Below are 25568 nucleotides of genomic sequence, written 5' to 3'. Positions count from 1 at the left end.
TTCCAAACCCCCAGAATCTTGGTTTACACAGCCTCAACTTCATTTTAGCCAGAGATATTAATTTTATTTTTTAGTGCCTTGAAATACAAGCAGTCTGGAAGAAAGTCTTAATGGACCGATAAATCCAAGTTGGAAGTCTTTGGTTCATCACTTAGGGTGTTTATATTGGTGAAAGGATTGTTCCTCAGTGTGTGACACTGCTGTCAAACATGGAGGAGGAAGTGTGATGGTCTGGGGCGCTTTTGCTTGAGATGGAGTGACTGGCATTCTGAATCAAAAGGGTTTCCACAGTGTGGCTGTTATATCAGCAAATGGTGAATCAAATTTTGGGCACTTAATGATTCCATTACTTATTTTTTAATTTCCATTGTTTATTTGTTCTATGCCTTTTTTTATGAAACATGTTAAGACATTTAACTCCATAATGTCTAACTCCATAATTTCCATTAAAAAAATGAGGTGTTTCTAAAACTTTTTGATTTATTATGTGTGTGTGTATGTGTGTATGTGTGTGTATGTGTGTGTATGTGTGTAATTTATTTTACCTGGGGCATAAAGGCGTCTGACAAATGATGACTTTTTAGTCCACCTCCTACATAAATCATTAATGTGTTTTAGTTTATGCCACATAATCTTTGTGCGACTGAGAGGAAACCATAATATCCCTAATTATAAAATTGGAAGGCTTTTTTTTTTTATTTGTTTTATTTTGAGCCTGATTAAAATGTATTGCATTCTAATGAATTAAACATCATTGCTTAGTCTTAGTTTACAAACGGAGATAAAAAATAACACTATGTCATAAGTAAATATTTTTTTTTCTTATTATTCCGTCCAGATGAAATGTGCTCAGTACTGGCCCCAAGAAATTGAAAAAGAGATGGTGTTTGAAGATGTAAACTTACAGCTGACATTTATTTCAGAGGATGTTAAATCCTATTATACAGTACGGCATTTGGAGCTAAAGAACTTAACAGTAAGTGATTTTACTTAATGTGTTATAGTTAAAGAGGTTTACAAAATATGGTTCTTAAACAAGTAATATCCTAGAGAAAAAATGTTTAAAGGATCATTGTATCCATTATGTGTTCCTTACACTCTTAATAATGATACCTACTTAGTGAACTAAAGGAGAAAATGATAATGTAGTAGAAGGGGAATTGAAAGCTTATAGTCAATAATATGCTATGTTGCACTTCTGTTATTAGTCATCTGGAGGCCAAACAATGAAAGTGAGGTGATGCCTTATGATTCATTTTTTCCTTTTCCTTTTTTCTGATTACATTTTTTTTTTTTAGTAAGTTAGTTATATTGAGTTGTACCATTCCGACTTGCCAGTTATGCTGTACTATCACCCATGATGATATTGTGGTTAGAAACTTGGTCAATGATACACAGTGCCCTACTGATTACTTTAGACATTTGTACACCAATTAAAAATCATGAAGATTTTGAGAAGGAGAAACTTTATAGCCCATCTTACAGTAAGTAGCACATCAACCTTTTCATATAATAGTCAAGCTGAGATTTGAAGATATCCGAGTACAGCTGCCAGGCGACTTCAAATATTCATAGGTCACAATGTGAAGAAATATTTTGTAATATTTCTCCAACATTTGGCCTTAATCATCTTCAATCTGTGTGTGTCCTAGATGAAGAACTCATTTTAAAGTAAATAAGTGGTTTTTTAACCATACCAATTTCCTTCAGAATTTTACCACTACTGTCATGTTAACTTCAATTCTTCTGCTGCTTAAACTAAAAAGGATAATTGTACCTTTTTAGATGTTCCTTGCAGTCCTCGAGCGAGTATGATCTCCGCATTCCCTGGGACTGCTATGGTTCTTTTTTTTTTATATTAAGGCGAAAACTGTATGTGATCTTCTGAAAAGGGGATTGTGTGGCTTATACTTGACCTTGATTGATTTGTACTGGAGATTGTGTGCTGTATAATCTAAAATCCTTGTTTTACGCTATATGAGACGGTGGACTTCCAAATGTTCCAAAGTTTCAGATTTCCAGCTGCTAATTATATTTGAAAGTAGGTAAAACTGTGCTTTTATATATATTTATTTATATATTTATTTATTTATTTATATATATTTATTTATTTATTTATTTATATATATTTATATATTTATATATTTATTTATATTTATATATATTTATTTATTTATTTATATTTATATATATTTATTTTTATTTTATTTATTTATTTTTTTTTGCAAAAGAAACCATTTAATTAGTTACTTTTTTGTCTCAGTTATTTATATGAATTAAAAAAAAAATTGGATCACAAAAGGATTAGCACTGGGCCACTGCTTATTTTAGCAATACCAAATTAAGAACAAATTCATTGCACAAAAACATTTTACTTCCAGTGTTTACGTCAATTTTGAGCCCCTATGCCCACTGTGCCTTGAATTACTTTGATTCCTGCTTCCGTCAATTTGAGTATACAAAAAATAATTACATTCTGCTCTGTCAAGTATAAGGGCTGTTTTGCTACACACATTCATTCCCCTGCAGAGTTGATTCTACACTTGCACACTTTTTACATCCTTTGTGAGATCAGTTTAACACCTGGTGCTCACTTGGGAGCAAAGCAATCTTTGGGCAGATTGACATCCCTTGTGACAGTGCATACTAGCTCTTTAATGATGGTAATGCTCCATTTACAGTACATAGCAGAGAGTAATAAAAAAAAAAATACAAAATGCTAAAAGTCTTGAGTAACACTGGCAGATATCAGAACATTACGTAATGTAAAAAAAATGTACAGAGAGTAAAACATGAAGTTAGCTGAGACACCTGTTAATTCTGCCATACAACTGATTATTTCCAGTACTTTTACAATTATGAGGAAATAATTACAAATGAAAGTCCTATATTTTAAACTCTGATGTCCATTTAAATTTATGTGCAGATCTGCGTGTGTGTGTGTATGCGCGCATATATATCGTCTTCTAAACTTGTAAGTTTCTAAGGATGTAGTCCTCTAAGTAATATTTTTCTGCAATTGATACAATACATTTATAAAGAGAGTGAGTGTGTTGTGCAGTTTTTTATATTGTCAGGGTTCTGATACATGAGGAATCTATTTCTGGAGTTATTTTTTATTTTTATTTATTTTTTCTTTACTTAATGCCGCGTTAGTTGTTTTTGTGATGCTAGTAGCAATATAAATAAGGTACCTTTTGCATACCACCTTATCTGTCAGTGGATTTTAAAGCTGTGTTTTGTTCTTAATGATAGTTAACTGTCAAATAACTAGGCCCTAGTGATATGATTTGTGTTTTTGTTGTGATATATTTTCTGCATTTGATTTTCATTTTTGTATTGCCCCTTCAGTTACTCGTTTCTCTGTATCCTTTGGCTTCCACAGTGTTCTGTCCTTTTCTTACCCTGACCTCGGCTTTTGTTACTTTAATCATCTCGTGGAGGAACAAAGGTGGTTTTATTGTTCATGCAATAAACCTTGGACATCTCTGTGTGTTCATACTTATGTGTTTGTGTACTACAGTATATGTGTGTATTTTCTTTGTAGATTTACTGATGGGCAAAATTAGCATGTAGTAGTATATAAAGCGAAGATCTACACTGTGTGCACAATTATTAGGCAAGTGAATATTTTGACCATATCATCATTTTTAATGCGTATATTCCAACTCCAAGCTGTATTAACTTGAATGCTTATTGGATTTAAGCACGTCAGGTGATGTGTATTTGTGTAATGAGGGAGGGTGTGGCCTAAGGAGATCAACACCCTATATCAAGGTGTGCAGAATTATTAGGCAGCTAGTTTTCCTCAGGCAAAATGGGCCAAAAGAGATTTAACTGACTCTGAAAAGTCAAAAATTGTAAAAAGTCTTTCAGAGGGATGCAGCACTTTTGGAATTGCTAAGATATTGGTGTGTGATCACAGAACCATCAAACATTTTGTTGCAAATAGTCAACAGGGTCGCAAGAAACGTGTTGAGAACAAAAGACGCAAATTAGCTGCCAAAGATTTGAGAAGAATCAAACGTGAAGCTACCAGGAACCCATTATCCTCCAGTACTTTCATATTCCAGAGCTGCAACCTACCTGGAGTGCCCAGAAGTACAAGGTGTTCAGTGCTCAAAGACATGGCCAAGGTAAGGAGGGCTGAAACCCAACCACCACTGAACAAGAAACATAAGTTGAAACGTCAAAACTGGGCCAAGAAATATCTGAAGACAGATTTTTTTCAAAGGTTTTATGGACCGATGAGATGAGAGTGACTCTTGATGGACCAGATGGATGGATGGACCTGTGGATCAGTAATGGGCACAGAGCTCCACTCCAACGTGGAGGTGGGGTACTGGTATGAGCTGGTATTTTTAAAGATGAGCTAGTTGGACCTTTTTGCATTGAAGATGAACTCAAAATCAACTCCCAAACCTACTGGCAGTTTTTCAAAGACACTTTCTTCAAACAGTGATACAGTAAAAAGACCATGATTTTTATGCAGGCCAATGCTCCATCACTTGAATCGAAGTTCTCCACTGTGTGGCCAGCCAGTAAAGGCCTTAAAGATGAAGGAATAATGACATGGCCCCCCTTCCTCATCTGACGTAAACCCTATCGAGAACTTGTGGGCACTTCTTAAACGCTAGATTTACGGGGGAGAAAAACAATACACCTCTCTGAAGAGTGTCTGGGAGGCTGTAGTCACTGCTCCACAAAAAGCTGATCGTCAACAGATCAAGAAACTGACAGACTCCATGAATGGAAAGGCTTAGGACTGTTATTGGAAAGAAGGGTGGCTATATTGGTCATTGATTGATTGATTGATTGATTTATTTTTTTTGAAATGTCAGAGATGTTTATTTGTAAACTTTGAGGTGTTTGTTTATTATTCTCACTATAACAGATGAAAATAAACAAGTGAGATGGGAACATTTTCATTTTTCCTTTAGTTGCATAATAAATCTGCACACTAATAGTTGCCTAATAATTGTGCGCACATATGTATTCCCCTGATGATGTTCACACTCACATTTCCGTTGTGAAACTGACAAGTTCAGGTTTCAGGTTTATTAACATTTTGGGTTGACTGATGGCACTGTGTTTGTTCCATATTAAAATTAATCCTCAAAAATACAACTTGCCTAAAAATTGTGCACACAGTGTAGTGTTCTACCAACTTACCTCAGTCAGATAGTCAGATACCTACATATAAAATGTCATAGGCGAGTTACCCAGTGTCACCCAAGTGAGAAACTGGAAAGGCAAAAAGTAATTACAAATTACATATCACTTTCTTTTTTCCCCCTAAATATATTGCATTTAGAATATAGCAATAGTTGTTATCTGAAAACTTCTTTGCATTCATTATTCATTTTTTTTTTTTTTTCCCCTTTGAGTGCCTACAACCCCAAATTGCAATAAATAACTTGAAACGATGTGGCCCCAGTTGGGGTGATTGGGTGCCATGACAAAAATAGTCGGGGAAATGCTTGATTAACTTGTAAAATGTGAGAATCAAACCCAGATTACAGCAAGGTAGTTTTTTTTCTGTAGATAGATCACACTGTGATTATACAGCTGTGATTATACTTTCAAATATACGTATACATAAGTACATTTTTCAGCTAAATTTTTCTTTTCGGCTAATAAACTCCATCACACATTTAGAATTTGTTTTCCTTATAATGTTTGTGTGAAATTGAAGGTACTGCAAAGTAAGAAATCCCATAACTCTGTCCTCTGCATATTTTTGAAAAATTGCATTCTGGAAGTCCACAAAACCAGGGGTCGCCTACTCCGGTCCTGGAGGACCACCGTGGCTACAGGTTTTCATTCTAACCCTTTTTTTTTTTTAAGGAATGCCCTGTTTGTGCTGCTAATTAACTTCTTGTGAATTAATTTTAATTGAATTGCTTTTTAAACATTTGTTCCTCTGAATTTCTTCATCGTTCCTCTGAATTGCTTAATTTCTTTCCCTAAATGGCACCCAAACAGAAAAGAAATGTGAAGTGGGGGCGCCAACAGAAGACCAACTACGTCAGGCCTCAATCTCCAACAGATTTCACTCTAACCAGCTGCTTAATGAGGTTCCAATTCTTGTCGTTAATTAAACCTGTTCTTTAATTCTGCGGCTTGTTGCTGCTCTCGTGGTGCATTAGCAGAAATTTCTGAAATTGTTGATTTTCTCTTTTCTAGAGCACTGGTCAAATATTTTGGGCCCCTGAGCAGATTGACATTCCCAAGACCTTCATCGTTCTTTATTTTCAGATTTTGTATGATGGGCACCAGTTGTTTTGGCTCATTTTGTATCATTATTTTTTGGCTGCTAATTAAGGAAAAAGAAACAATTAAGGGGTCTGAGTCTTCAAGAGCAATTCAAAAGAAGTTAATTAGCAGCAAAAACGGGACACTTGTTAAGAAAAGGGTTAGAATGAAAACCTACAGCCACGGTGGTCCTCCAGGACTGGAGTTGGCAACCCTTGCACTAAACCAAGACTGAAAGTAGTCAAAGTGAGCTCTAAAATAATAAAAAGAAAGTTTTTTTAAATTGAAAAGACAGAAGTGAGAAAAATAATACTTAGTAAAGCAACTATTAAATAGAGGGTAATTTGAAATCCAGCTTTGACACTAAACCAGGCATTAAAGACGTTTTTCCTGACTGCCCCATACAATGACTTATCCCTCTTTACACTGCTCCCTGTTCACCTGTCATTGTCTTTTTATCACATTGCAATAAGTAAACAAGGTTCAGATAAAAATGCAATAAATACTCTATTCCACATGTGTCATGCCAAATCAAATTCTACTCCCTTCTGTTTTGGAGAGGTGCATGATCAAAAAGCCCAGCATGAAGCAGTTCGCCATATAGAACATAAATTCAATGTTTATTTGAGGGCAGCATTATTAACTTGGCTCTTTAACCCTGCATCTGCATGTATTCTCTCTGTAGATTGCAGCTTTCCTTTGAATTTCTACTTTCGTACAGGTTAGTTTGACTCTTAAATTGTCGTGTCTGACTACCTGTGACTGACTTGTTTGAGATCTTGTGTGAGTTTTGTTGCAAATTCTGTGAAATGTTGAGCCCTGCAGCTTTTTTACAGTTTGCATTCAGTTTTCATGCATAGTTTTCTGAATTTTTGTATTGTTACTGGACCACCTCATCTGTCATCACATTTTAAGAGATTTTTTTTTGTTTTCTTCTCTTAACTACTTTAGGCAGAAGAGCAAAACACTATGGCTAAGTTCTGTTTCACTCTAGTGACCTGTGGTATTTCAGTTGATAATTTACCTTGAAACTGGACACCTTTTTTTGTTGGTTAAAAGAAGACGTTTTTTGTCATTTAGCTGTTTTAACCATCACAAAAACAAGTGTGTGGCTTACAACCCCATGGCAGCCAGTATTCGAACTTACTGATTGTACCTTCTTCATGTATGTGTTGTCTACAATACTGCATGGTAAAATTAATCTTGAAACAGGACATGCATTAAACGCAGTTCCCCAAAACAGTTTCCAACGTAAGATGTGTGAAATAATATGTCATAAAAAAATGAGACAATTTCTAACTTAAAATAGCTTTGAATATTTTCAGATATGCTGGAATCCTCCTCAAACTACTTGACATGTCTCTGTCTAATCATTTTCATGGCAGCTAGTGAAAAATAATTTTAATTACTGGTGTCGACATTCTTTTTTTTTTTTTCTTTTCTTGTTTTTTTGGTGTTTGCCATCTTTTGAGATATGATTTTACTTTTGTGCAGAATAGATTCTTGCCTTTTACTGTTGTCCAAATATTAATTTGGCAAAATTTTACACTGGATACCCCCTTGACATAACCCTCCCCATTTATCTGGGCTTGGGACTGGCATGAAGAAATGCACTGGTTTGTGCATCCCCTGTGGCTGGCTATGTAAAAGTTGTACAGGATATGTACGAGGGAAGTGTGACCGTGGTGAGGTCTTCGGTAGGAATGATGGATGCATTCAAGGTGGAGATGGGATTACATCAGTGATCGGCTCTGAGCCCTTTCTTATTTGCAATGGTGATGGACAGGTTGACAGACGAGATTAGACAGGAGTCCTCATGGACTGTGATGTTTGTTGATGACATTGTGATCTGGAGCAGGTTGAGGAGACCCTGGAGAGGTGGAGATATGCTCTAGAGAGGAATGATGGTCAGTAGGAACAAGACAGAATACATGTGTGTAAATGAGAGGGAGGTCAGTGGAGTGGTGAGGATGCAGGTAGTAGAGTTGGCGAAGGTGGATGAGTTTAAATACTTGGAATCAACAGTACAGAGTAATGGGGATTGTAGAAGAGAGGTGAAGAAGAGAGTGCAGGCAGGGTGGAGTGGGTGGAGAAGAGTGACAGGAGTGATTTGTGACAGACGGGTATCAGCAAGAGTGAAAGGGAAGGTCTACAGGACAGTAGTGAGACCAGCTATGTTATATGGGTTGGAGATGGTGGCCCTGACCAGAAAGCAGGAGACAGAGCTGGAGGTGGCTGAGTTAAAGATACTAAGATTTGCACTGGGTATGATGAGTATAGACAGGATTAGAAATGAGGACTTTAGATGGTCAGCTCAGGTGGGATGGGTGGGAGCCAAAGTCAGAGAGGCGAGATTGTGTTGGTTTGGACATGTGCAGAGGAGAGATGCGGAGTATATTAGGAGAATGATGCTAAGGATATAGCTGCCAGGCAAGAGAAAAAGAGGAAGGCCTAAGAGAAGGTTTATGGATGTGGTGAGAGAGGACATGTAGGTGATGGGTGTAACAGAGCAAGATTTAAAGGACAGAAAGATATGGAAGATGATGATCCACTGTTGCAACCCCTAACGGGAGCAGCCGAGAGAAGAAGAAGAAAAAAGAAGATTCTTGCACTGTACCCACTACTGTTAGAATATGTTCAGGGGCTCCTACTGCATTAAATTGAATTGAGTGGATTCGGTGATGAATGTGTGAAGTGATAACTTTAATTGCAAACCAATCTGTAATGAATATCTGGTGAGCAGCACCAGGCTTCTCTGCGTCCTCAGCCAGTAAAGGTCCAGGATTGCCTGGTATTGAATAACTATATATTCTTTTGTAAAATGTCAAAAAGGGAACTCCCTTCCTCCTAGCAGTTCTAATAGGAAATACGTTTATGTCCCTTTTAAATATTTTTGAATTGCCTTTATAGCAAGTGTTTGTTATTGTGGCCTCAGGTAAGGGGGTGTTAACAGCCCCTTAACACCCTATCCTTGCTTGACAAGGTGTATTTAGTTTTAACAATTTTAAATAACTAGTATTTTCATTGAATTACTCACATTCGCCGTTCCTTTGAAATAATGAAAAAGTTTCTTCATTTTGTGTTTTTTGTAATGATGGCTTTGATAAATGTTACAAGTTAATGATTGATTTTCTTAATTCATTTCACAGACACAGGAAACTAGAGTTATACTACATTTCCATTACACAACATGGCCCGATTTTGGAGTTCCTGAATCCCCTGCATCTTTCCTCAATTTCTTGTTCAAGGTTCGGGAGTCAGGATGCCTAAATTCTGACCAAGGACCTGTGGTTGTGCACTGTAGTGCAGGAATCGGCCGGTCTGGGACATTCTGTCTTGCAGATACCTGTCTTCTGCTGGTAAGATATACAATGTTGTTTCTGTACGAACGCACATTTCAGATATTTTAAATGCATCTGACTTTAATTTTAACATTGTTGTACAGTGTCATTATGGATTATAGTTATAAAATTAATTGTTTTAGATTTTTTGATACTTGTAAGTTGGCACTGTGGTCTAGTGGCTAGAATGTTTTCTATTAACTTCCTACCGCTGACTCACTTTGTAGATGTGAAGAGAGAAAAGAAAAAAATCTATTTCTGATGCAGCCAAATGTTTGAAAAGGGCAATATGCCTGTTTTATTTTGCATTTTTCATGGTACTATAACACACATGAGAAGCGAGGGTACAGTACAGTGAAGGAATTTATAGTATATTTGTCATGATTATTGCTTTTCACAGTATTTTATTTTAAAGGTAATGTATAGTTGTCACCATTTTAGTATTATATTTTTACCTTATGTCCGGGGAATAAAGAACTACACAGAATCAATGATCTAAATGAAATATCATTTACAATTTTAGGTTTGCTCGTGGAATCATTATTCAGTGAGGCAGAGTGCCAATATTACTGGCAGATTAAGTCTTAACAATGTTTATTGGGTAATAGGGTCAATATTGTCACATGTACTGAGTATAGAGAAATTATTACTTGGCTTTTGCTAATCAGCATGCAGCTCCTCCTCATTCTCTGGCATCCTGATTGGTGAGTACCTTACCTCAGTGTCTGTCTCCCTTAGCTGAGAAATCTCAGGACAACATGATTAACATTAAATAGTTATAATGTTAATGAACACATAAGATATGGTCATTTAACAACAGAAGATGTACTTCTTTACTTAAATTTATATATCTTCTAAATCAACTGGCTTCAGAATTTAGAATTTTTTTTTTTTTTTTGTGCTGCTGTGAGGTGAAAATCACAAATATAATTTCAGTGGAACAAAGTCCCAGACTCGTGACATTTTGAAATTATGAAGAAAAGTTTGAGGGCTTTTTTTTTTTGGTAGGGTACTATATGTACATTTGCAAATGTGAAATTTTCATTTTCTGCAGATAAAATTGATTTAACTTTGCTTTTTTTTGTAATGTACATTTCAGTGTGCTTTGCATATTATTTTAATACGTGTACAATGTTTGGTGTTATCGTATATACTCGCGTTTAAGTTCTCCCGCGGATAAGTTGGGGCTTGATTTTACCGTATTATTTCCGGTATTTTATAATGTTGGTCGTATAAGTCGAATGTGGAAAACTCACACTATTGGTCCAAGAGATTATGATATTCCAACACCCACCTGAGAGAGTAACCACGAAGCACACGGCTTGTTTTCTATGTATTGTGCCTATGTGACCACACGGTAATACCCAAATTATTCTGAAGCAATGTTTACACTGTTTTGTGTATCTCACACTCTCATGCACCTTTATCGTAAGAGCATCCTTTATCTACGATGGAGCGTTCGATCAGAAGAAAATATGAAGCTGGTTTTAAATTAAGTCACTGAAGTGGTGAATGAAATTGTTAACTGCGCTGCTGCAACAACAAAATTCGATGCATCTGAAAAACTGCTGCGAGATTGGCGGAAGCAAAAAGAGGTTAAAAAAAAAAAAAATTAAGCGTCATTTTTGAACGGCCATATACAGGTGCTGGTCATAAAATTAGAATATCATTTCAGTAATTACATTCAAAAAGTCAAACCTTTATATTAGATTTATTCATTACACACAGACTGATGTATTTCAGATGTTTATTTCTTTTAATTTTGATGATTATAACTGACAACTAATGAAAGTCCCAAATTCAGTATCTCAGAAAATTAGAATATTGTGAAAAGGTTCAATATTGAAGACACCTGGTGCCACACACTAATCAGCTAATTAACTCAAAACACCTTCAAAAGCCTTTAAATGGTCTCTCAGTCTAGTTCTGTAGACTACACTATCATGGGGAAGACTGCTGACTTGATAGTTGTCCAAAAGACGACCATTGACACCTTGCACAAGGAGGGCAAGACACAAAAGGTCATTGCTAAAGAGGCTGGCTGTTCACAGACATTAATAGAGAGGCGAAGGGAAGGACAAGATGTGGTAGAAAAAAAGTGTACAAGCAATAGGGATAACCGCACCCTGTAGAGGATTGTGAAACAAAACTGTGGGGGAGATTCACAAAGAGTGGACTGCAGCTGGAGTCAGTGCTTCAAGAACCACCACACACAGACGTATGCAAGACATGGGCTTCAGCTGTCGCATTCCTTGTGTCAAGCCACTCTTGAACAAGAGACAGCGTCAGAAGCGTCTCGCCTGGGCTAAAGACAAAAAGGACTGGACTGCTGCTGAGTGGTCCAAAGTTGTTCTCTGATGAAAGTAAATTTTGCGTTTCCTTTGGAAATCAAGGTCCCAGAGTCTGGAGGAAGAGAGGAGAGGCACAGAATCCACGTTGCTTGAGGTCCAGTGTAAAGTTTCCACAGTCGGTGATGGTTTGGGGTGCCATGTCATCTGCTGGTGTTGGTCCATTGTGTTTTCTGAGGTCCAAGGTCAACGCAGCCATCTACCAGGAAGTTTTAGAGTACTTCATGCTTCCTGCTGCTGACAAACTTTTTATGGAGATGCAGATTTCATTTTCCAACAGGACCTGGCACCTGCACACAGTGCCAAAGCTACCAGTACCTGGTTTAAGGACCATGGTATCCCTGTTCTTGATTGGCCAGCAAACTCGCCTGACCTTCACCCCATAGAAAATCTGTGGAGTATTGTGAAGAGGAAGATGCAATACACCAGACCCAACAATTCAGAAGAGCTGAAGGCCACTATCAGAGCAACATGGGCTCTCATAACACCTGAGCAGTGCCACAGACTGATTGACTCCATGCCACGCCACATTACTGCAGTAATACAGGCCAAAGGAGCCACAACTAAATATTGAGTGCTGTACATACTCATACTTTTCATGTTCATCTCTTTCAGATGGCCAACATTTCTAACAATCTTTTTTTTTTGCATTGGTCTTAAATGATATTCTAATTTTCCAAGATACTGAATTTGGGTCTTTAGTTGTCAGTTATAATCATCAAAATTAAAAGAAATAAACATTTGAAATACATCAGTCTGTGTGTAATGAATAAATCTAATATACAGGTTTACCTTTTTGAATGGAATTTCTGAAATAAATCAACTTCGTCATGATATTCTAATTTTATGACCAGCACCTGTAAGTCGGGGTCTGATTTTATGATCGATTTTTTTCAGGTTTCAAGACCCTACTTGTATGAGAGTGTATACGGTAAATAGAATAAAATACTATTTATTTTTGTATAGTGTCGTAAGAGCCATGTGTTAGGTTTTGATAAATTCGTTAAAATCTTTTGCCTCTATATTAGTGCATAGTCTATGGGAGGTTCTCTTATAACTCATACAAGCTAAATTGAAAATTGAATGTGTAGAGGAAGGTAATTGCCAATAAAGATCATATAAGTAACTGTTTATAAATATTGTTTTACTTATTTTGGTACAAATGACTGTAAAACAGAGATGCACTGTGCACATCAACTCTGCTGTACTTGGAGTATGGTAGACTAAAGTAGCAAGTCTTTAGCCTGGATTTAAAAACTGAGACCGAAGGGGCATCTCTTAAATAATCAGGCAGATCATCCTACAGCTTCAGGACCCTGCAAATAAAAGCTCAACCTTCCACAGTTATGTTATTAATCCTTGTAATCTTAAGTGGGCTGGCATCTTGATTTTAATGTGTGCTATAGGTTGTAACAAATGATTTATTCATATAAGTAACCAGTGTCATTTAAGGCTTTATATGTTTAAAGGAGGATTTTGAAATCAATCCTAAGCTTAACTGGGAGCCAGTGCAAGGACGTGAGAAATTGAGTTATTTGTTGGTACTTTGTAGTACTTTCTGGATACCTTGTGTTTGACAGAGCAATCGCTTTTTAGCATAATTAATTTACATTGTATAGCATCTGCTGCTTTGTATTGTACAGCACTTTAAAAATTCGTAATCAACATGTTGTAATAAATGAGTTGCACGAAGGTATCATTCTGTAATATTCTGTAGTTTTCCCTTATGTCTAGTTTTCCTACCTAGACACTGATAACCCCATCTCTGCATGTTTACTTTTCTTTTACACACTAAATCTGAAAATGCTTTCTTTTTGTAGTACTGTCATCTAGTGGTGAAATTTGAAATTGCCACTAAGATGAATATTTCATATTATATCAATCCAGCCATTCATGTTTTTGAAATGCTTTAAATCAGGGGTTCTCAAACTTAGTCCAAGAGACCTCATGCAACTTCAGGAATTTGTTCCAACCAACTTTTGTTTTTAAATGGGCTTGTACCCAAATTGAACAAGCAGATAGTTACCGTAATTAGCCAGTTAGAAGCCGGCGATGATTACTAGTTTGAGTGGACGAGGTCATGGTGGGCAATTTAGCCAAGATGTTGAGAAAAGATTCCCAGAGATATTTAATGAGCACGAGGAGTGAAGACCTCGGTTTTAAATCGGATCAAAAGGAAGGCACCATTTTTGCAGAAGTCTGCTTCTGTTTTTACAATTGGGCATTGGGATCCAAACACAGACGACATGGTATTGACCCCCCAATGGTCTCTTCCAGCAGCATCCCAAACTTTTTTCTTGCTGACACCCAACCTAGTACTGCCTGAGCCCAAACGTGCTTAGCTTCAGGTGGATTAGCTGTTCTGAAGTGCAAGTGGTATGACTTTCTCAGTTTTTGCATTTTGGGGTCAATGTATAAATTACAAAACTAGGTGTAACCCATTATACCTCAGTTTTATTTTATTTTTGAATAAAGTTTGATAACTTGAATTGCTGTTTGTTGGCATCTCAGTTGTGAGTGGATGAACGAGAGTCAGTATTCTGTACTTGCAATGAGATTGGCTAGGATAGGTGAGAAGAAGAGACAATAGGGAGAGACCACAGAGCTGCCAGATTTCAACTGTTTGCTTTGGGAACAGAAAACAAGAAAAAAGAGAGAATACAAAAATATTGAAAGGAACACCATTTAATTGTGAAGTGGAAAACGGCTGGTGAGTATAACTAGTACCGTCCTAATTATTAATACAGCAGCTACTGCTGTTAGCGGGCATTCGTAGGGTGCTGATGAGTGATACAAAAGTTGAAACTTCTAACAATTGTGTCCATAACAGAGGCCCAATCGGACTGAGATATTTGGGCTCTTATATATTCATGGTGAATAATGCATTGAAACTTTGACTGGGTGACTGGTCCGATTTTTTTTTTTAACTTCAATTACACTCACAAATCATCTCTGCTTCCCCACCACAGCAAGGGTCCCATCTGTTGCAAGGGCAAATATTTTCTATATGTCTGATCACTGGTGCATCTGTCAGTGACACCTGATTGTTGGAAATGGACGTGTTCTGCTATTTCAGAAATCCGCCTTTCTACGGTTCTTTCTGAAATTGGCAAATGTTTAATTCTGGACAGAATTGTTTCTTTTGCTAGAAAGTCATCAAGTAAGACCTCTGGACTGCTTAGGAAGGCTTCTTTCAAGTACTCTTGGTCTGTAAACTGTTTTCTGTATTTGGCAATACATACTGAGAGTTTTTAAGCTGCCTTCTATAGACTGAGTTCTAGTGTTGCACAATGGTTTGAACACACTACTTCTCAGATTTTACTAATGCTGTCCTGGCCTATTCTGCTCTGTTTACCTCATCCTTGAATTTTGTGTCATGCTTCATTTTCAAGTGATACCGTACATGTTACGTTTGACACACAACAGTTTTCACAAAACAGAGTACACGCAGCTTAATACCCTCTGTCCACAGAACTCATTTGTTCACATGGGTTAAAAAAAATGACTGCTACACTTGCCTGACATTTTGCACCATAATAACGCAAAGTTATGTCAATAACAGTACCCTCCATAATATTTCGGACAAAGACACATTTTCCTTGATGCTCAACAGTTTAAAATTTACTAATCAAACAATTCAGATACAAAAGATGGCCAGAGAAGATACTCTGCACCTAGTGATGTTTATGATTCTCAGACTTCAAGCAGTCATTGCATGGCTAATCATGTTTGAGAGGATTTAACTGTCATTCGCGAGAGTATTTTCCACAAGTGGTAGTGAACATACAGCTAGATGACTAGAAGATGGATTATGGAGCACGAGAAATGGGATTTTTTTTATGGGTGGTTTTTGGTATTGTTTGTTGGTCAACATTGCAACAACAGCATTTGTTTTTGGTGGTTAGAGACGTGAGGAAGGTAGCGATCTAATCGAGAAAAGTGAAAACATCAAGAAACAAGAAATGTAAATCACAGTCTTAAATACGCACTTGGAAGTTAACTGTTTTGATATTGAGAACTGTTATGATTTTCTAATACTGCTATCGTAGGTAATCTTTTATTTAATTGCAGCTGTCTTTTAAGTAGAAATATTTTATAAAATGTATAACCTTTTGCTATTTTTCTGTTTCTGTTAGATGTCTCTTAGAAAAGATCCTTCATCGGTTCGAATTAGAGATGTTTTGTTAGAGATGCGAAAATATCGTATGGGATTAATTCAGACAGCAGACCAGCTCAGATTTTCCTACCTGGCAGTTATTGAAGGAGCCAAGTGCATCTTGGGTGACTCATCTGTGCAGGTATATTTTACAGCTACAGTCATGAACTGCAGTCAACTCCGGATAACTCAATACCGCTTAACTCGATAATCCCACTTAATTCGATAAAATTTAGGTATTCCCAATGGAAAAAATCCGCTCAACTTGATATTCTACTGCCCAAATACACATTGCATTTATTCATTTTACGGGTGCAAAAAATTGGGTGATTAAATAGCTGCTTTGCTTTTACAGCCAAAGAGTTCTCCGCAAATGCTCAAAGGTCTCAAGCCATCTTCACTTGATTTTGCGTTGCATCTGGGGGAGCGGGATACTATAGAGATCCTGAAGTCGGTGAAAAGATGTTGTAGAAGTCGTCCGTCATCTCGGAAGGAGTTTTTGCACAATTTGATTCTTCGTGGAAAAATCCAGCTGCACGAAAGCAGCTGACGATTGTACTTTCCTTCACTGCATCTGATGATTCCCAGAGAAGCTCAGCAGCATCCAGCAGATTGAAAGAAGTGCTTGATGTTGTTAATGATCCATCGGTTGTTTACATGCAGTAGTATTGGGAGGAATAAAGAAGAGTTTGATGTGTTATTTGATACACTGGATTGTTATTTGCTCTCAGCCGGTCAGCTTCATGAAGATGCTTTTCCAGATCATTTCTCAAATGTCAAATAACATGCCTTCAGTAGTGAAGGAAGTTTAATAAAAGCCTTGGGGTGCTGCGGCAAGCGTGTAGGGTAAAAAAATTACTTAAATCGTGTCCAACTATATTAATAATCCAGTTCATTTAATAATTAATTTGAGCACAGAGAGTATCGATTTATCTGGAGTTGACTGTATATTTTGTCCCTTTTTAGTGGTGTAACACATACTCTACTCAGGATGGATTATTTATTAGGTACATGTGTCCTTTCTAATTAATTAATCAATAACCACTTTCACTTATACATGCTGTTCTAGGAATTTATTGGTAAGTTGCCAGGTTGAAGGCTCATTTCATTAATGCCGAGTCAGAAAATCCCTGGAATATCAAAGCACAAGTTCCCATTTTCAGGACCTACTATTATTACTGTGAATTTTCAGATCCCTAGGAAATCACAATTACCATAACAGGGACAGTGACATTGATGTGAAGGGTGAAGACTTGAAAATCTAACTAATTTTAATAATTTCAGAGAATATTTATTTTCTGAGGTTACCTGTTTTTAGTGTACCACTACACAATGGAAAAGGATGCTAAAAGTCAACTAAATAAAGAAATGAGTGTTCTTTCTGCTGTGTAATAATCAAGCAGAAACTCAAAGATTTGGGGTTTTTAGCCCCGTATACTGTAACAAAATAAGGTCAATAGTTTTCCAAAACTTAAGACACAGAAGGATAGGTAGGTGGACAATTTATGGGGTCGGACCACAAATTAAACAGTGGGATGCTGGGAAAACTGTGGTGCTGGATGGGTGGCTGACATCATCAAATGGGGACCAGAGGGAAGAAAGGAACCCGGAAGTGTTGCAGCTCTTTGGATCGTCTGGGTGGTATTACAGCGGTGGAGCCTCATTCTTTTTGAGAAAATAAGAGAGAGGTTAGTACGCTGCCGTTGTCCCCTGGAATGACTTGTCGCAGTGCGTGTCGGGTCCTTAAGCTGCTCCCCATGCACTCGTGCGTGACAGCTGTTTTACTCTTTACTATGGGAATAAAGGAATATTTTGAATAAGATATATATTTTCATTAAACTACTAGTCACAATACCTGTCAAAGACAAGTAATAGGTATTTTTTTAATTGTGCTGTCCTTGTTCCATGTGTACCTTCAGCGCCTTCCTTTTATTTGCGTGTGTGTGAATGTCCCTTCAGATCACTCGCTCTCTCAAGCATGTTTCCATAAAGCCTGCTTCTCAGACTGTCATTGTTTTCAAGGTGCCTTTCTTGCCTCCTGTCTAGTTTGATATTTGCCGTCTTTGAAGGTGGTGTTCTCAGTGTGCCTCACATGCCTTTACTCCTCCTTGTGGTTGTCACAATCACACTTCCTCTTTTTAAACGTAACACTTAAGCCAGACTGACCAATTGGATTTCACAGAGGGACCTTACTCTTTTATTATATAGTAGATATTCTGTTATTTTAAAATGCTCCTGCACAGACTAACAGTTTAGTGAAAATTTCAGATAGTTGTATTTTCTTTTTCTATGCGTATTTCCAGCTCTGTTACCATTGCTCTTATAATAGTAACTATGTCTTGGAATCGTATTATGAAAATCTAGGTATCATTATTTATTTTTTTTTAAAGCAATCTTGGAAAGAGCTGTCTAATGAGGAAGACACTCCGCCAGAGTTCACTCCCCCACCACCACTTCCTCCTCCTCGGCCTCCAAAACGTCCTGGGGTTGATGCACCAAATGGTAGAACATGTGATCCTGCTGTCTTTTTCCCCCCTTCACCAACAGTAGCAAAATCATTACAATCAGAGGCCACAGACACAATAATGGAACAGAAGATACCTGAAATAAATGTCTACAGGTATGTAATGAAAGAAACTGCATGATTTGCACTGCTTCTGTTCAGTAGATTAAGGTTTGTCATTTAACGTTCACATAGCTAATTAGCATGTGGTTGTTTTGAAATATGATTATAATTTCTCTTGCATAAATTAATATATGGGGTAAAGTATATGTCTTTAATCTATAATGAGGAATTACTATGATTGGCTTAAAGAATTCATTCACATGATTATGATCATAATAAACAAATAACTTTTAGGTAATGTTTTCATTGATCCAGCGAGTATGTTAATATATTTAAAATATTGTACATATATTTGTCTTCAAATCTGTTGCACAATGAACTTATTAATGGATAGGTTTAGTGTTTTGGGGTATTTAATGTGTTTTTCACACTCATGATATACATGCCCTGGAAGCCAGCTGCATTAAGTGAAGAGATTTGAATTAATATTAAGACAGTCTCGACAGTTTTCTATGGAATTTAGATTAGATTATTTGGTATGAAGTTAAGGTCTATTTAATGTGATTACATTTTGTAGCTGTCTAAATATTCCTACAATTGATATTCAAAAGATATAAATGCCTGTCATTTTAAAATATTGCAAACTGAATATATGTGTAGTGTCATATTAAGTATTCTTTTGATTTTGATTTGGTATAAGAAACTCAGTGGTATCCACTTCTTGCTGTCCCACTAAGAGTGCTTACCAGGGATAACCTCTTACATGTGTGGCCTACAAAGCCCCGCTACACCATTGTAATCACAACCAAAGACAAACCTCTCCGGCTTCCAAGCCTGAATCCCAGTACATCCTGTACACTTGCACAAATGGGAGCCCAGGTATCACTTAGCTATGATCTTATTGTTCACTCTTAAGTAATACAAATTTCACACAATGCAGTGGTACTGTAAACACCACCAACAAAAACAGTTAAATGGTTAGAGGTACTTTCTAATAGGATATGTAAAAGCCAAGGGATACAAGCACGAAGTTGCACAACCCTTTTGTATTTTTTTTCTTTCCTGTTCTATCCTATGCTCTAGAGTAGAGGTCTTATGGTGATGTGGGTTCTTGCTCCATGCTCCCATCTCCCTTTTGGGAGCTCTTGAACCCAACACCATTGGTAATGTAATCGAATGAGCTGGACAATGAAGACACCAAAACAAAGCAAAGGGAAGGTGGAAAGTGCAAACAGTGTTTTTATTAAAAAAAACAAAACCAAAAGAAAGTGTTCAAATAAAGTTCAATGATCCAAAACTTCATTAAATAAAGAATCCATTAAAACCAGGGTGAAACGGTGGAGGTTAAAATCCAATCAACAGTCCCATTTAAAAGTGAGGTTAAAACAATACCTGGAAGCAATCTTCCAGCTTCTCCCCCTGCTTCTCCCATCCGGGCTATGCACCAGGGGAGTCTCCCTACCTGCAGCTGACCTTCTCCTACCACTACTGATCTGGTAGCTTCCCGATTCCTGGCTTTGTTTGGCTGATCCAGACCGACTTGGGTTCCCCAGTGACCAGGGCGCTCATGCTGGGGCTTCAACCTCCCAAGTCTCTTTCTCCCGCTGCCTCCTCAGCCTTATGAGGTGAGCCAACCACCTGCCGGTCACTCCTGCTCCTCTCAAGAGCTCAGCAGGAGTAACCCAATCACACTACCCCATATTCCAGCCAAACACCCCGCTGGGGCTCACTTTTCGTACCTGCCTGTCCTTTTTATAGCGAGCTCCCACTCACTCTCACGCACCGGATTCTTCACTTCCAGTTTTCTCTTCTTCCACTAACCTCCATTCATTTTCTCTATATTTTTTTTTCCTCTCCGCTTCACACTCGCACTCTTACTATATGGGGACGTGGCACAGGTGTGCGATTAGCAGCTCCTGACATCAGTTATGGATGCGCACAATTCCTCACCTGCACACACAAGCTAGGAAACACCCGCACCACATCACGTCTGTGAACCGCTCCGGCCACACTACCATGCCCCCTCTATAAACCGCGAGTGCGCCAATTACTTATTTAAAACTGGCCTTTTATTCTGACCCGCTATACCACAGATATCTCTCTGCTGTAAGTTCTAGCACTGGGTATTCTGCCTCAGCTCTTTTTAAGAATACATTTCTATTCTGCTTGAACTTATTTATTTGAATTAATTGCTAATCACTACAATACGTTTATCTAGTCTTTTCATTATCTGTTATTTGCCATCTTGCCTTTTTTGCTTGCAGGGGGTGATAGAGGAGTTAGTGTTCAACAAGTAAACATGCTGTGTATTTCTCATGTCTTGTGGTGAGCTGTCTGCTTATGCATTTTATTTCCTTCATCATCTGCATTGTAAGCTTCTAGTGAGGCAAACAAATCCAGTCTGCATTGTCACAAAGGTATCATTAAAGTCTGCTCGTACGTAAATTTGGGAATACCAAAAATAAAAATACAAATAAAGAAGTATTTCATTGTCAGCCTTGATGTAGGCTTTTGGCAGATCCCTTTGGCATTTAAATCCAGCTCCAATATCTTGCTATATATTAGGTTTAGTTCAAGATCATTAAAATTCAAAGTAATGGAATTACATTTTTCAAGTAGCATACGTTTTGTACAATAGATGCTGTAGCATTAAGGAAAAAATATTCTTAAAATATTAAATGACAAACAAAATTATAATATACTGGAGTTGTTCAGTCACTATTCGAAAGACATAAATATGTGCATTACTTGGACTACTGTTAAGCACTATGAAGTACTGTTAAAGTTTAAAACAAAAGATTTTAATTTATGGAGTCTCGTGACCTACTGTGAAGGACAGATTATGAGTTTTCTCTTTTTTGATCAAGTTATGATCTTGTTTCAATGATATAGTTGATACTGCGGCATTTTTGTACCCTTTATGGCTATGGAAAATGCTGTATTCTTCAATATACTGTACCTCACTCAAACCATTTCTTTCCTTTGAACAGAAAGTCTGTCAAATGCTGGCTGCTATTTCTGTTCATATTCATAAGAGGGCAGTAAAGTCTAAATAAATGTGACCTTCTGAGACTGGCAGATTTAATAGGCACTTTAAGTTCAAACACTCTGCACCTTCATCCTTAGTTAATAATTGTAGGATGAGTGAGGCATCTCTGTTTTAACCTTCAGGTCAGGAGGCCAGAACTACAAAGAGATCTGTGCAATTTATGAACGGCAAATGTCTACATAAATCGCTTTCTCTGTTTTTTATTCAGATGTGGTGAATGACTGACTATATTTCAACAAACAAACAAACTAAATGGTTTTGCTGCAATAAACCAAATACAATTTTATTCATGATGTAAGAATAATAGAAGATGAAATATATCAAATATGTATGAATGTATGTATGAGAAGGAGCCACAGGTTACAGAATGTGAAATACAGATCAGGGGTATGGCGAACAAGGTCTGGTGCCTTTCCATTGCTCATACTCTCAAGTGCTGGTTTTGACTTGTAAAGTGTTCATTGCATATCCTGCTGGGTATCTTCTTCAGCCTGGCTATTTAGACAATCTATATAATTAGAAGATATAATTTGATTTACAAAATACATTGGAATGTAATTACTGTAGTTAATTGTTAATTTTCTTGAAGACATTTGCTTAATAATAGTGTTCATTTTTATAATATTAAGAGTTGAATCCAGGTATTAATTTCCATGGAGGTGCCCTGATTTAAATAGCAAATATAAACACTATAGCTCTGTAGTTCAACATGGCACATTAAATGAGAATTACAGTCTGAAGTCACTCCAGTAATTTATCCATCGGGGCCTTGATCTACATTAGGTTCGTCCCTGTTCCAGGTCATGTAGTTATTTAGTACTAGAGTACTGGAGTGAGAAATTCAGCATGCAATAGTCATTATAAAAGAGTCTGACGAGTACTTTCATAGGAGGAGGCGGTTAGGAGCACACGCTGATATAGCGCATTGCCACACCCACCACATGACAAACCACCTCCTTATCCCTGATTAGGATCCGAGTGCAGCTATGCAACGGGTGACACCTCATCACCACAGCAGATCAGATGGAATGGAAGAGTGTGAGGTTTTTTTATGGTGGCTGGAGTGCCAATTCCACCACCACTCCCCGGGTTCTTCCCTGTAGGTTGGAGGACCTACATGCAGGGCTGGATGCACAATACACATTCATTCAATAAGTGAAAGTCATTGAGCTACTTGTTTATAAGGATTTTGGTGTACGAGCACCAACTTGCAAAATACTTTTGTTATCATAAGGCCCTTAGCTGATGTAATGATGTACTAAAATCAAACTGGCATCTGTTATACCAGGGGAAAATGCAAGTTTTAATTGTGCCAGTTGTTTTGTGGATTAAAATAGAATGAACATTTTATCGCAGAGGTACGGAAGCTCTGAACTGCACAGTGAAAAAAAATTATGGGATAACAATTCTCATATGTACATACGGGATACTTTTACATATGTACAAGATGTTTTCATGTTCGTACGAGATAATGTTAGATTAAAATATTACAAAAGTGTGCTTTGGGGCTACCTAATTACGCCTTTACCGAGTCTTTGGCATTTCGGTTTAACGTCACTTATAGCTCTTGTAGCGTGGTGAAAAAAAGCAGACAACTGGGCTTTTATTTATTAATGGAGTGTGGGATGGTTGGTGATGGGTTTAACTGCAGCCTGCAAAACCTATGACGTACATCAGGTAATGCCCAAAACATCAGTTACGAAATGCCAATCGCGTACCCCGTTACACTATGGTTAAGATTAGGCTTGAGGGAGGGTAAGGGTTTAGGTACATGCTTTATGTTTACAGGTATTCATCTGCACACTCGTAAAGAGCACCTGAGGAGATATGGTTTATTTCTTTCCTGGGAAACAATTTGGTGCGTACAACTTACTATCTCGTGCCCACCATGTATATATCTCATACACACCACTTACCATAGCCTGCGCACCAGGTACTTAAAGGTTGCACTGGCCAATATTGTGTGTGCGCCATGTACATTAAGATGAGCACTAAATGCCATTGCATGCTACTGTACATTATTTTCTGGAAACAGGACATATCACTGAACAGTCTGTTTTCCTCACACAGTTACTGTTTATAGAAATGGATATTGGCAAGTTTATAAAAGCAGGCTATGCACTCAAGCCCAAAGGAAATGACATTAGTTAGCCATCTACTTACTAGCCCGCAGCTTCTTATTCACACAAGTTACAAAAGGAATTCACATTTCATGTATTGAGTACATGTGAAGGTTGCACAGTCCAATGTATGTTCACTAATTTAATTCTCTGATAAACCTGGCACACTCGATCGCTTATCTGCCTCAGTGACTGACGTTCTGTATATCCTAGGTATTGCAAGCTGCTGTTAAACCCATCTCCAACCATCCCACACTCCTTTAATAAGTAAAAGCCCAGCCGTCGTCTTTTTTTATATCACTGCGCTAAAAGAGCTGGAGGTGATGTCAAACTGAAGCGGTATGGCCTTGGTAAGGTCGTAATTAGGCAGCCCCGAAGTGCACTTTTGTAATATTTTAATCTAAGAGATAAGGGTTATCCCATAATTATTTTCAGTGTGCGGTTCAGAGCTTCTGTACAGAGGAGTTTAATAGCCAGCAATTGCTCACCAGGCCAGTGCAAAGTGACATAGTAGATGAGTAATGGTGAGTGATGTGGATGAGGCAGAGACTGATTGACGAATAAACCTATAACCATGTTGGCATCCACTCCAAGAGGGATATGACAGTTCTGGTATTGAAAATGTCTACTCTGGGGGGAGTTGGTCTCGTCCGATGCGAGAGATGGACGTTTGAAGTGGAGATCCGCTAGCAGGGGTGGTGTTTTTCATATTATTTGCTTATTATCCTGAGATATCCTGTATCTATTCAACCCAAGGAGACTGCTACAGTATATATGTAAGCATATATAAACATAGCCAGCAAGAAAGGGGGTCCGAAAGAATCGAAAACTAAAGCTGCCCCCAAGCTAAGATCAGCTAGCCGTAGCTCAAGATACGGCCTTTCAAAGAGAGACCTGGATCAGCTGGGCGAAAGTACAGACTCTTAGGGACCAAGGTCCGCTACATCGTCGCCGGCTGAGAGTGAAAAGGGGAGCGAATGTACGATCGTGAGTGCAGATCTCGGTAGCTCACCGATCAGAGAAGAACACCAGAAACTGGAAAAGGCCTTACAGTCCGTGATATCAATTACTCCACGCGAGCCGGGAATATTGGGGGACACCGGCTACAGTAGAGCTTGACGCTTCACCTACAGTACAAGAAAGCACAATTGAAATGTCTACACTGCAGGTGATGTTCGCTGAGCTCATACAAGAAACGCTGCGGCAGGAGTTGCAACAAGCAAATGAAACGCACCGGCTGATGCTGCAACAGGCAAATGAAAGGCTGCGACAAGAAATGCAAGTGGAGATGCGACTGGTGCTGGGTAAAATTGAAACACTTACTGATCAATTGGAGGATCTCAAGGAGACATTTATGACTAGGATTGAATTAGCCGAAAATTTAGCTACCAGTGCTGAAGAAAAAGCAGAAAATGTCAGCTTCAAATGCAAAAAACTCTGAGACAGACTGGCTGCTTTGGAAGATGGTAGTAGAAGGTATAATGTCAGAATTGAAGGTCTGCCTGAGAATCGAGAAAGTTCAAACCCGGTGAAATTCGCAGCTGAACTTTTTTCTAAAATAATCCGGGACGACTTTAAAGCAGAATCGGAGATAGCAGCGGCTTATCGCCTACGCGGATCAAACACCATTAGAACCAGACCAAGGTCTTTTATAGTTCGTTTTAAACAATTATCATTTAAGCTAGAGGTGATGGAACTCCTCGGAAACAAGGAAGATATTACATTCGAAAATA

At 37.8% G+C, this 25568-nt stretch overlaps 1 protein-coding gene across 1 annotated transcript in view; it reads left to right on the top strand.

Annotated features, from left to right (window-relative positions):
* ptpn1 (protein tyrosine phosphatase non-receptor type 1) overlaps positions 1-25568 on the top strand; it is a 103791-nt gene that overhangs the window by 61465 nt on the left and 16758 nt on the right. Inside the window, exons 5-8 of the mRNA XM_039734622.1 lie at positions 839-976; positions 9405-9614; positions 16081-16242; positions 18491-18720. Coding sequence (XP_039590556.1) covers positions 839-976; positions 9405-9614; positions 16081-16242; positions 18491-18720 — 740 coding nt within the window. The remainder of the gene's footprint in view (positions 1-838; positions 977-9404; positions 9615-16080; positions 16243-18490; positions 18721-25568) is intronic.

The sequence above is a fragment of the Polypterus senegalus genome, chromosome 14 (assembly GCF_016835505.1).
Source record: "Polypterus senegalus isolate Bchr_013 chromosome 14, ASM1683550v1, whole genome shotgun sequence".
Classification (NCBI taxonomy): domain Eukaryota; kingdom Metazoa; phylum Chordata; class Cladistia; order Polypteriformes; family Polypteridae; genus Polypterus; species Polypterus senegalus.
The sequence above is the reverse complement of the archived record's forward strand: the minus strand, read 5'-3'. Positions and strand labels throughout refer to the sequence as shown.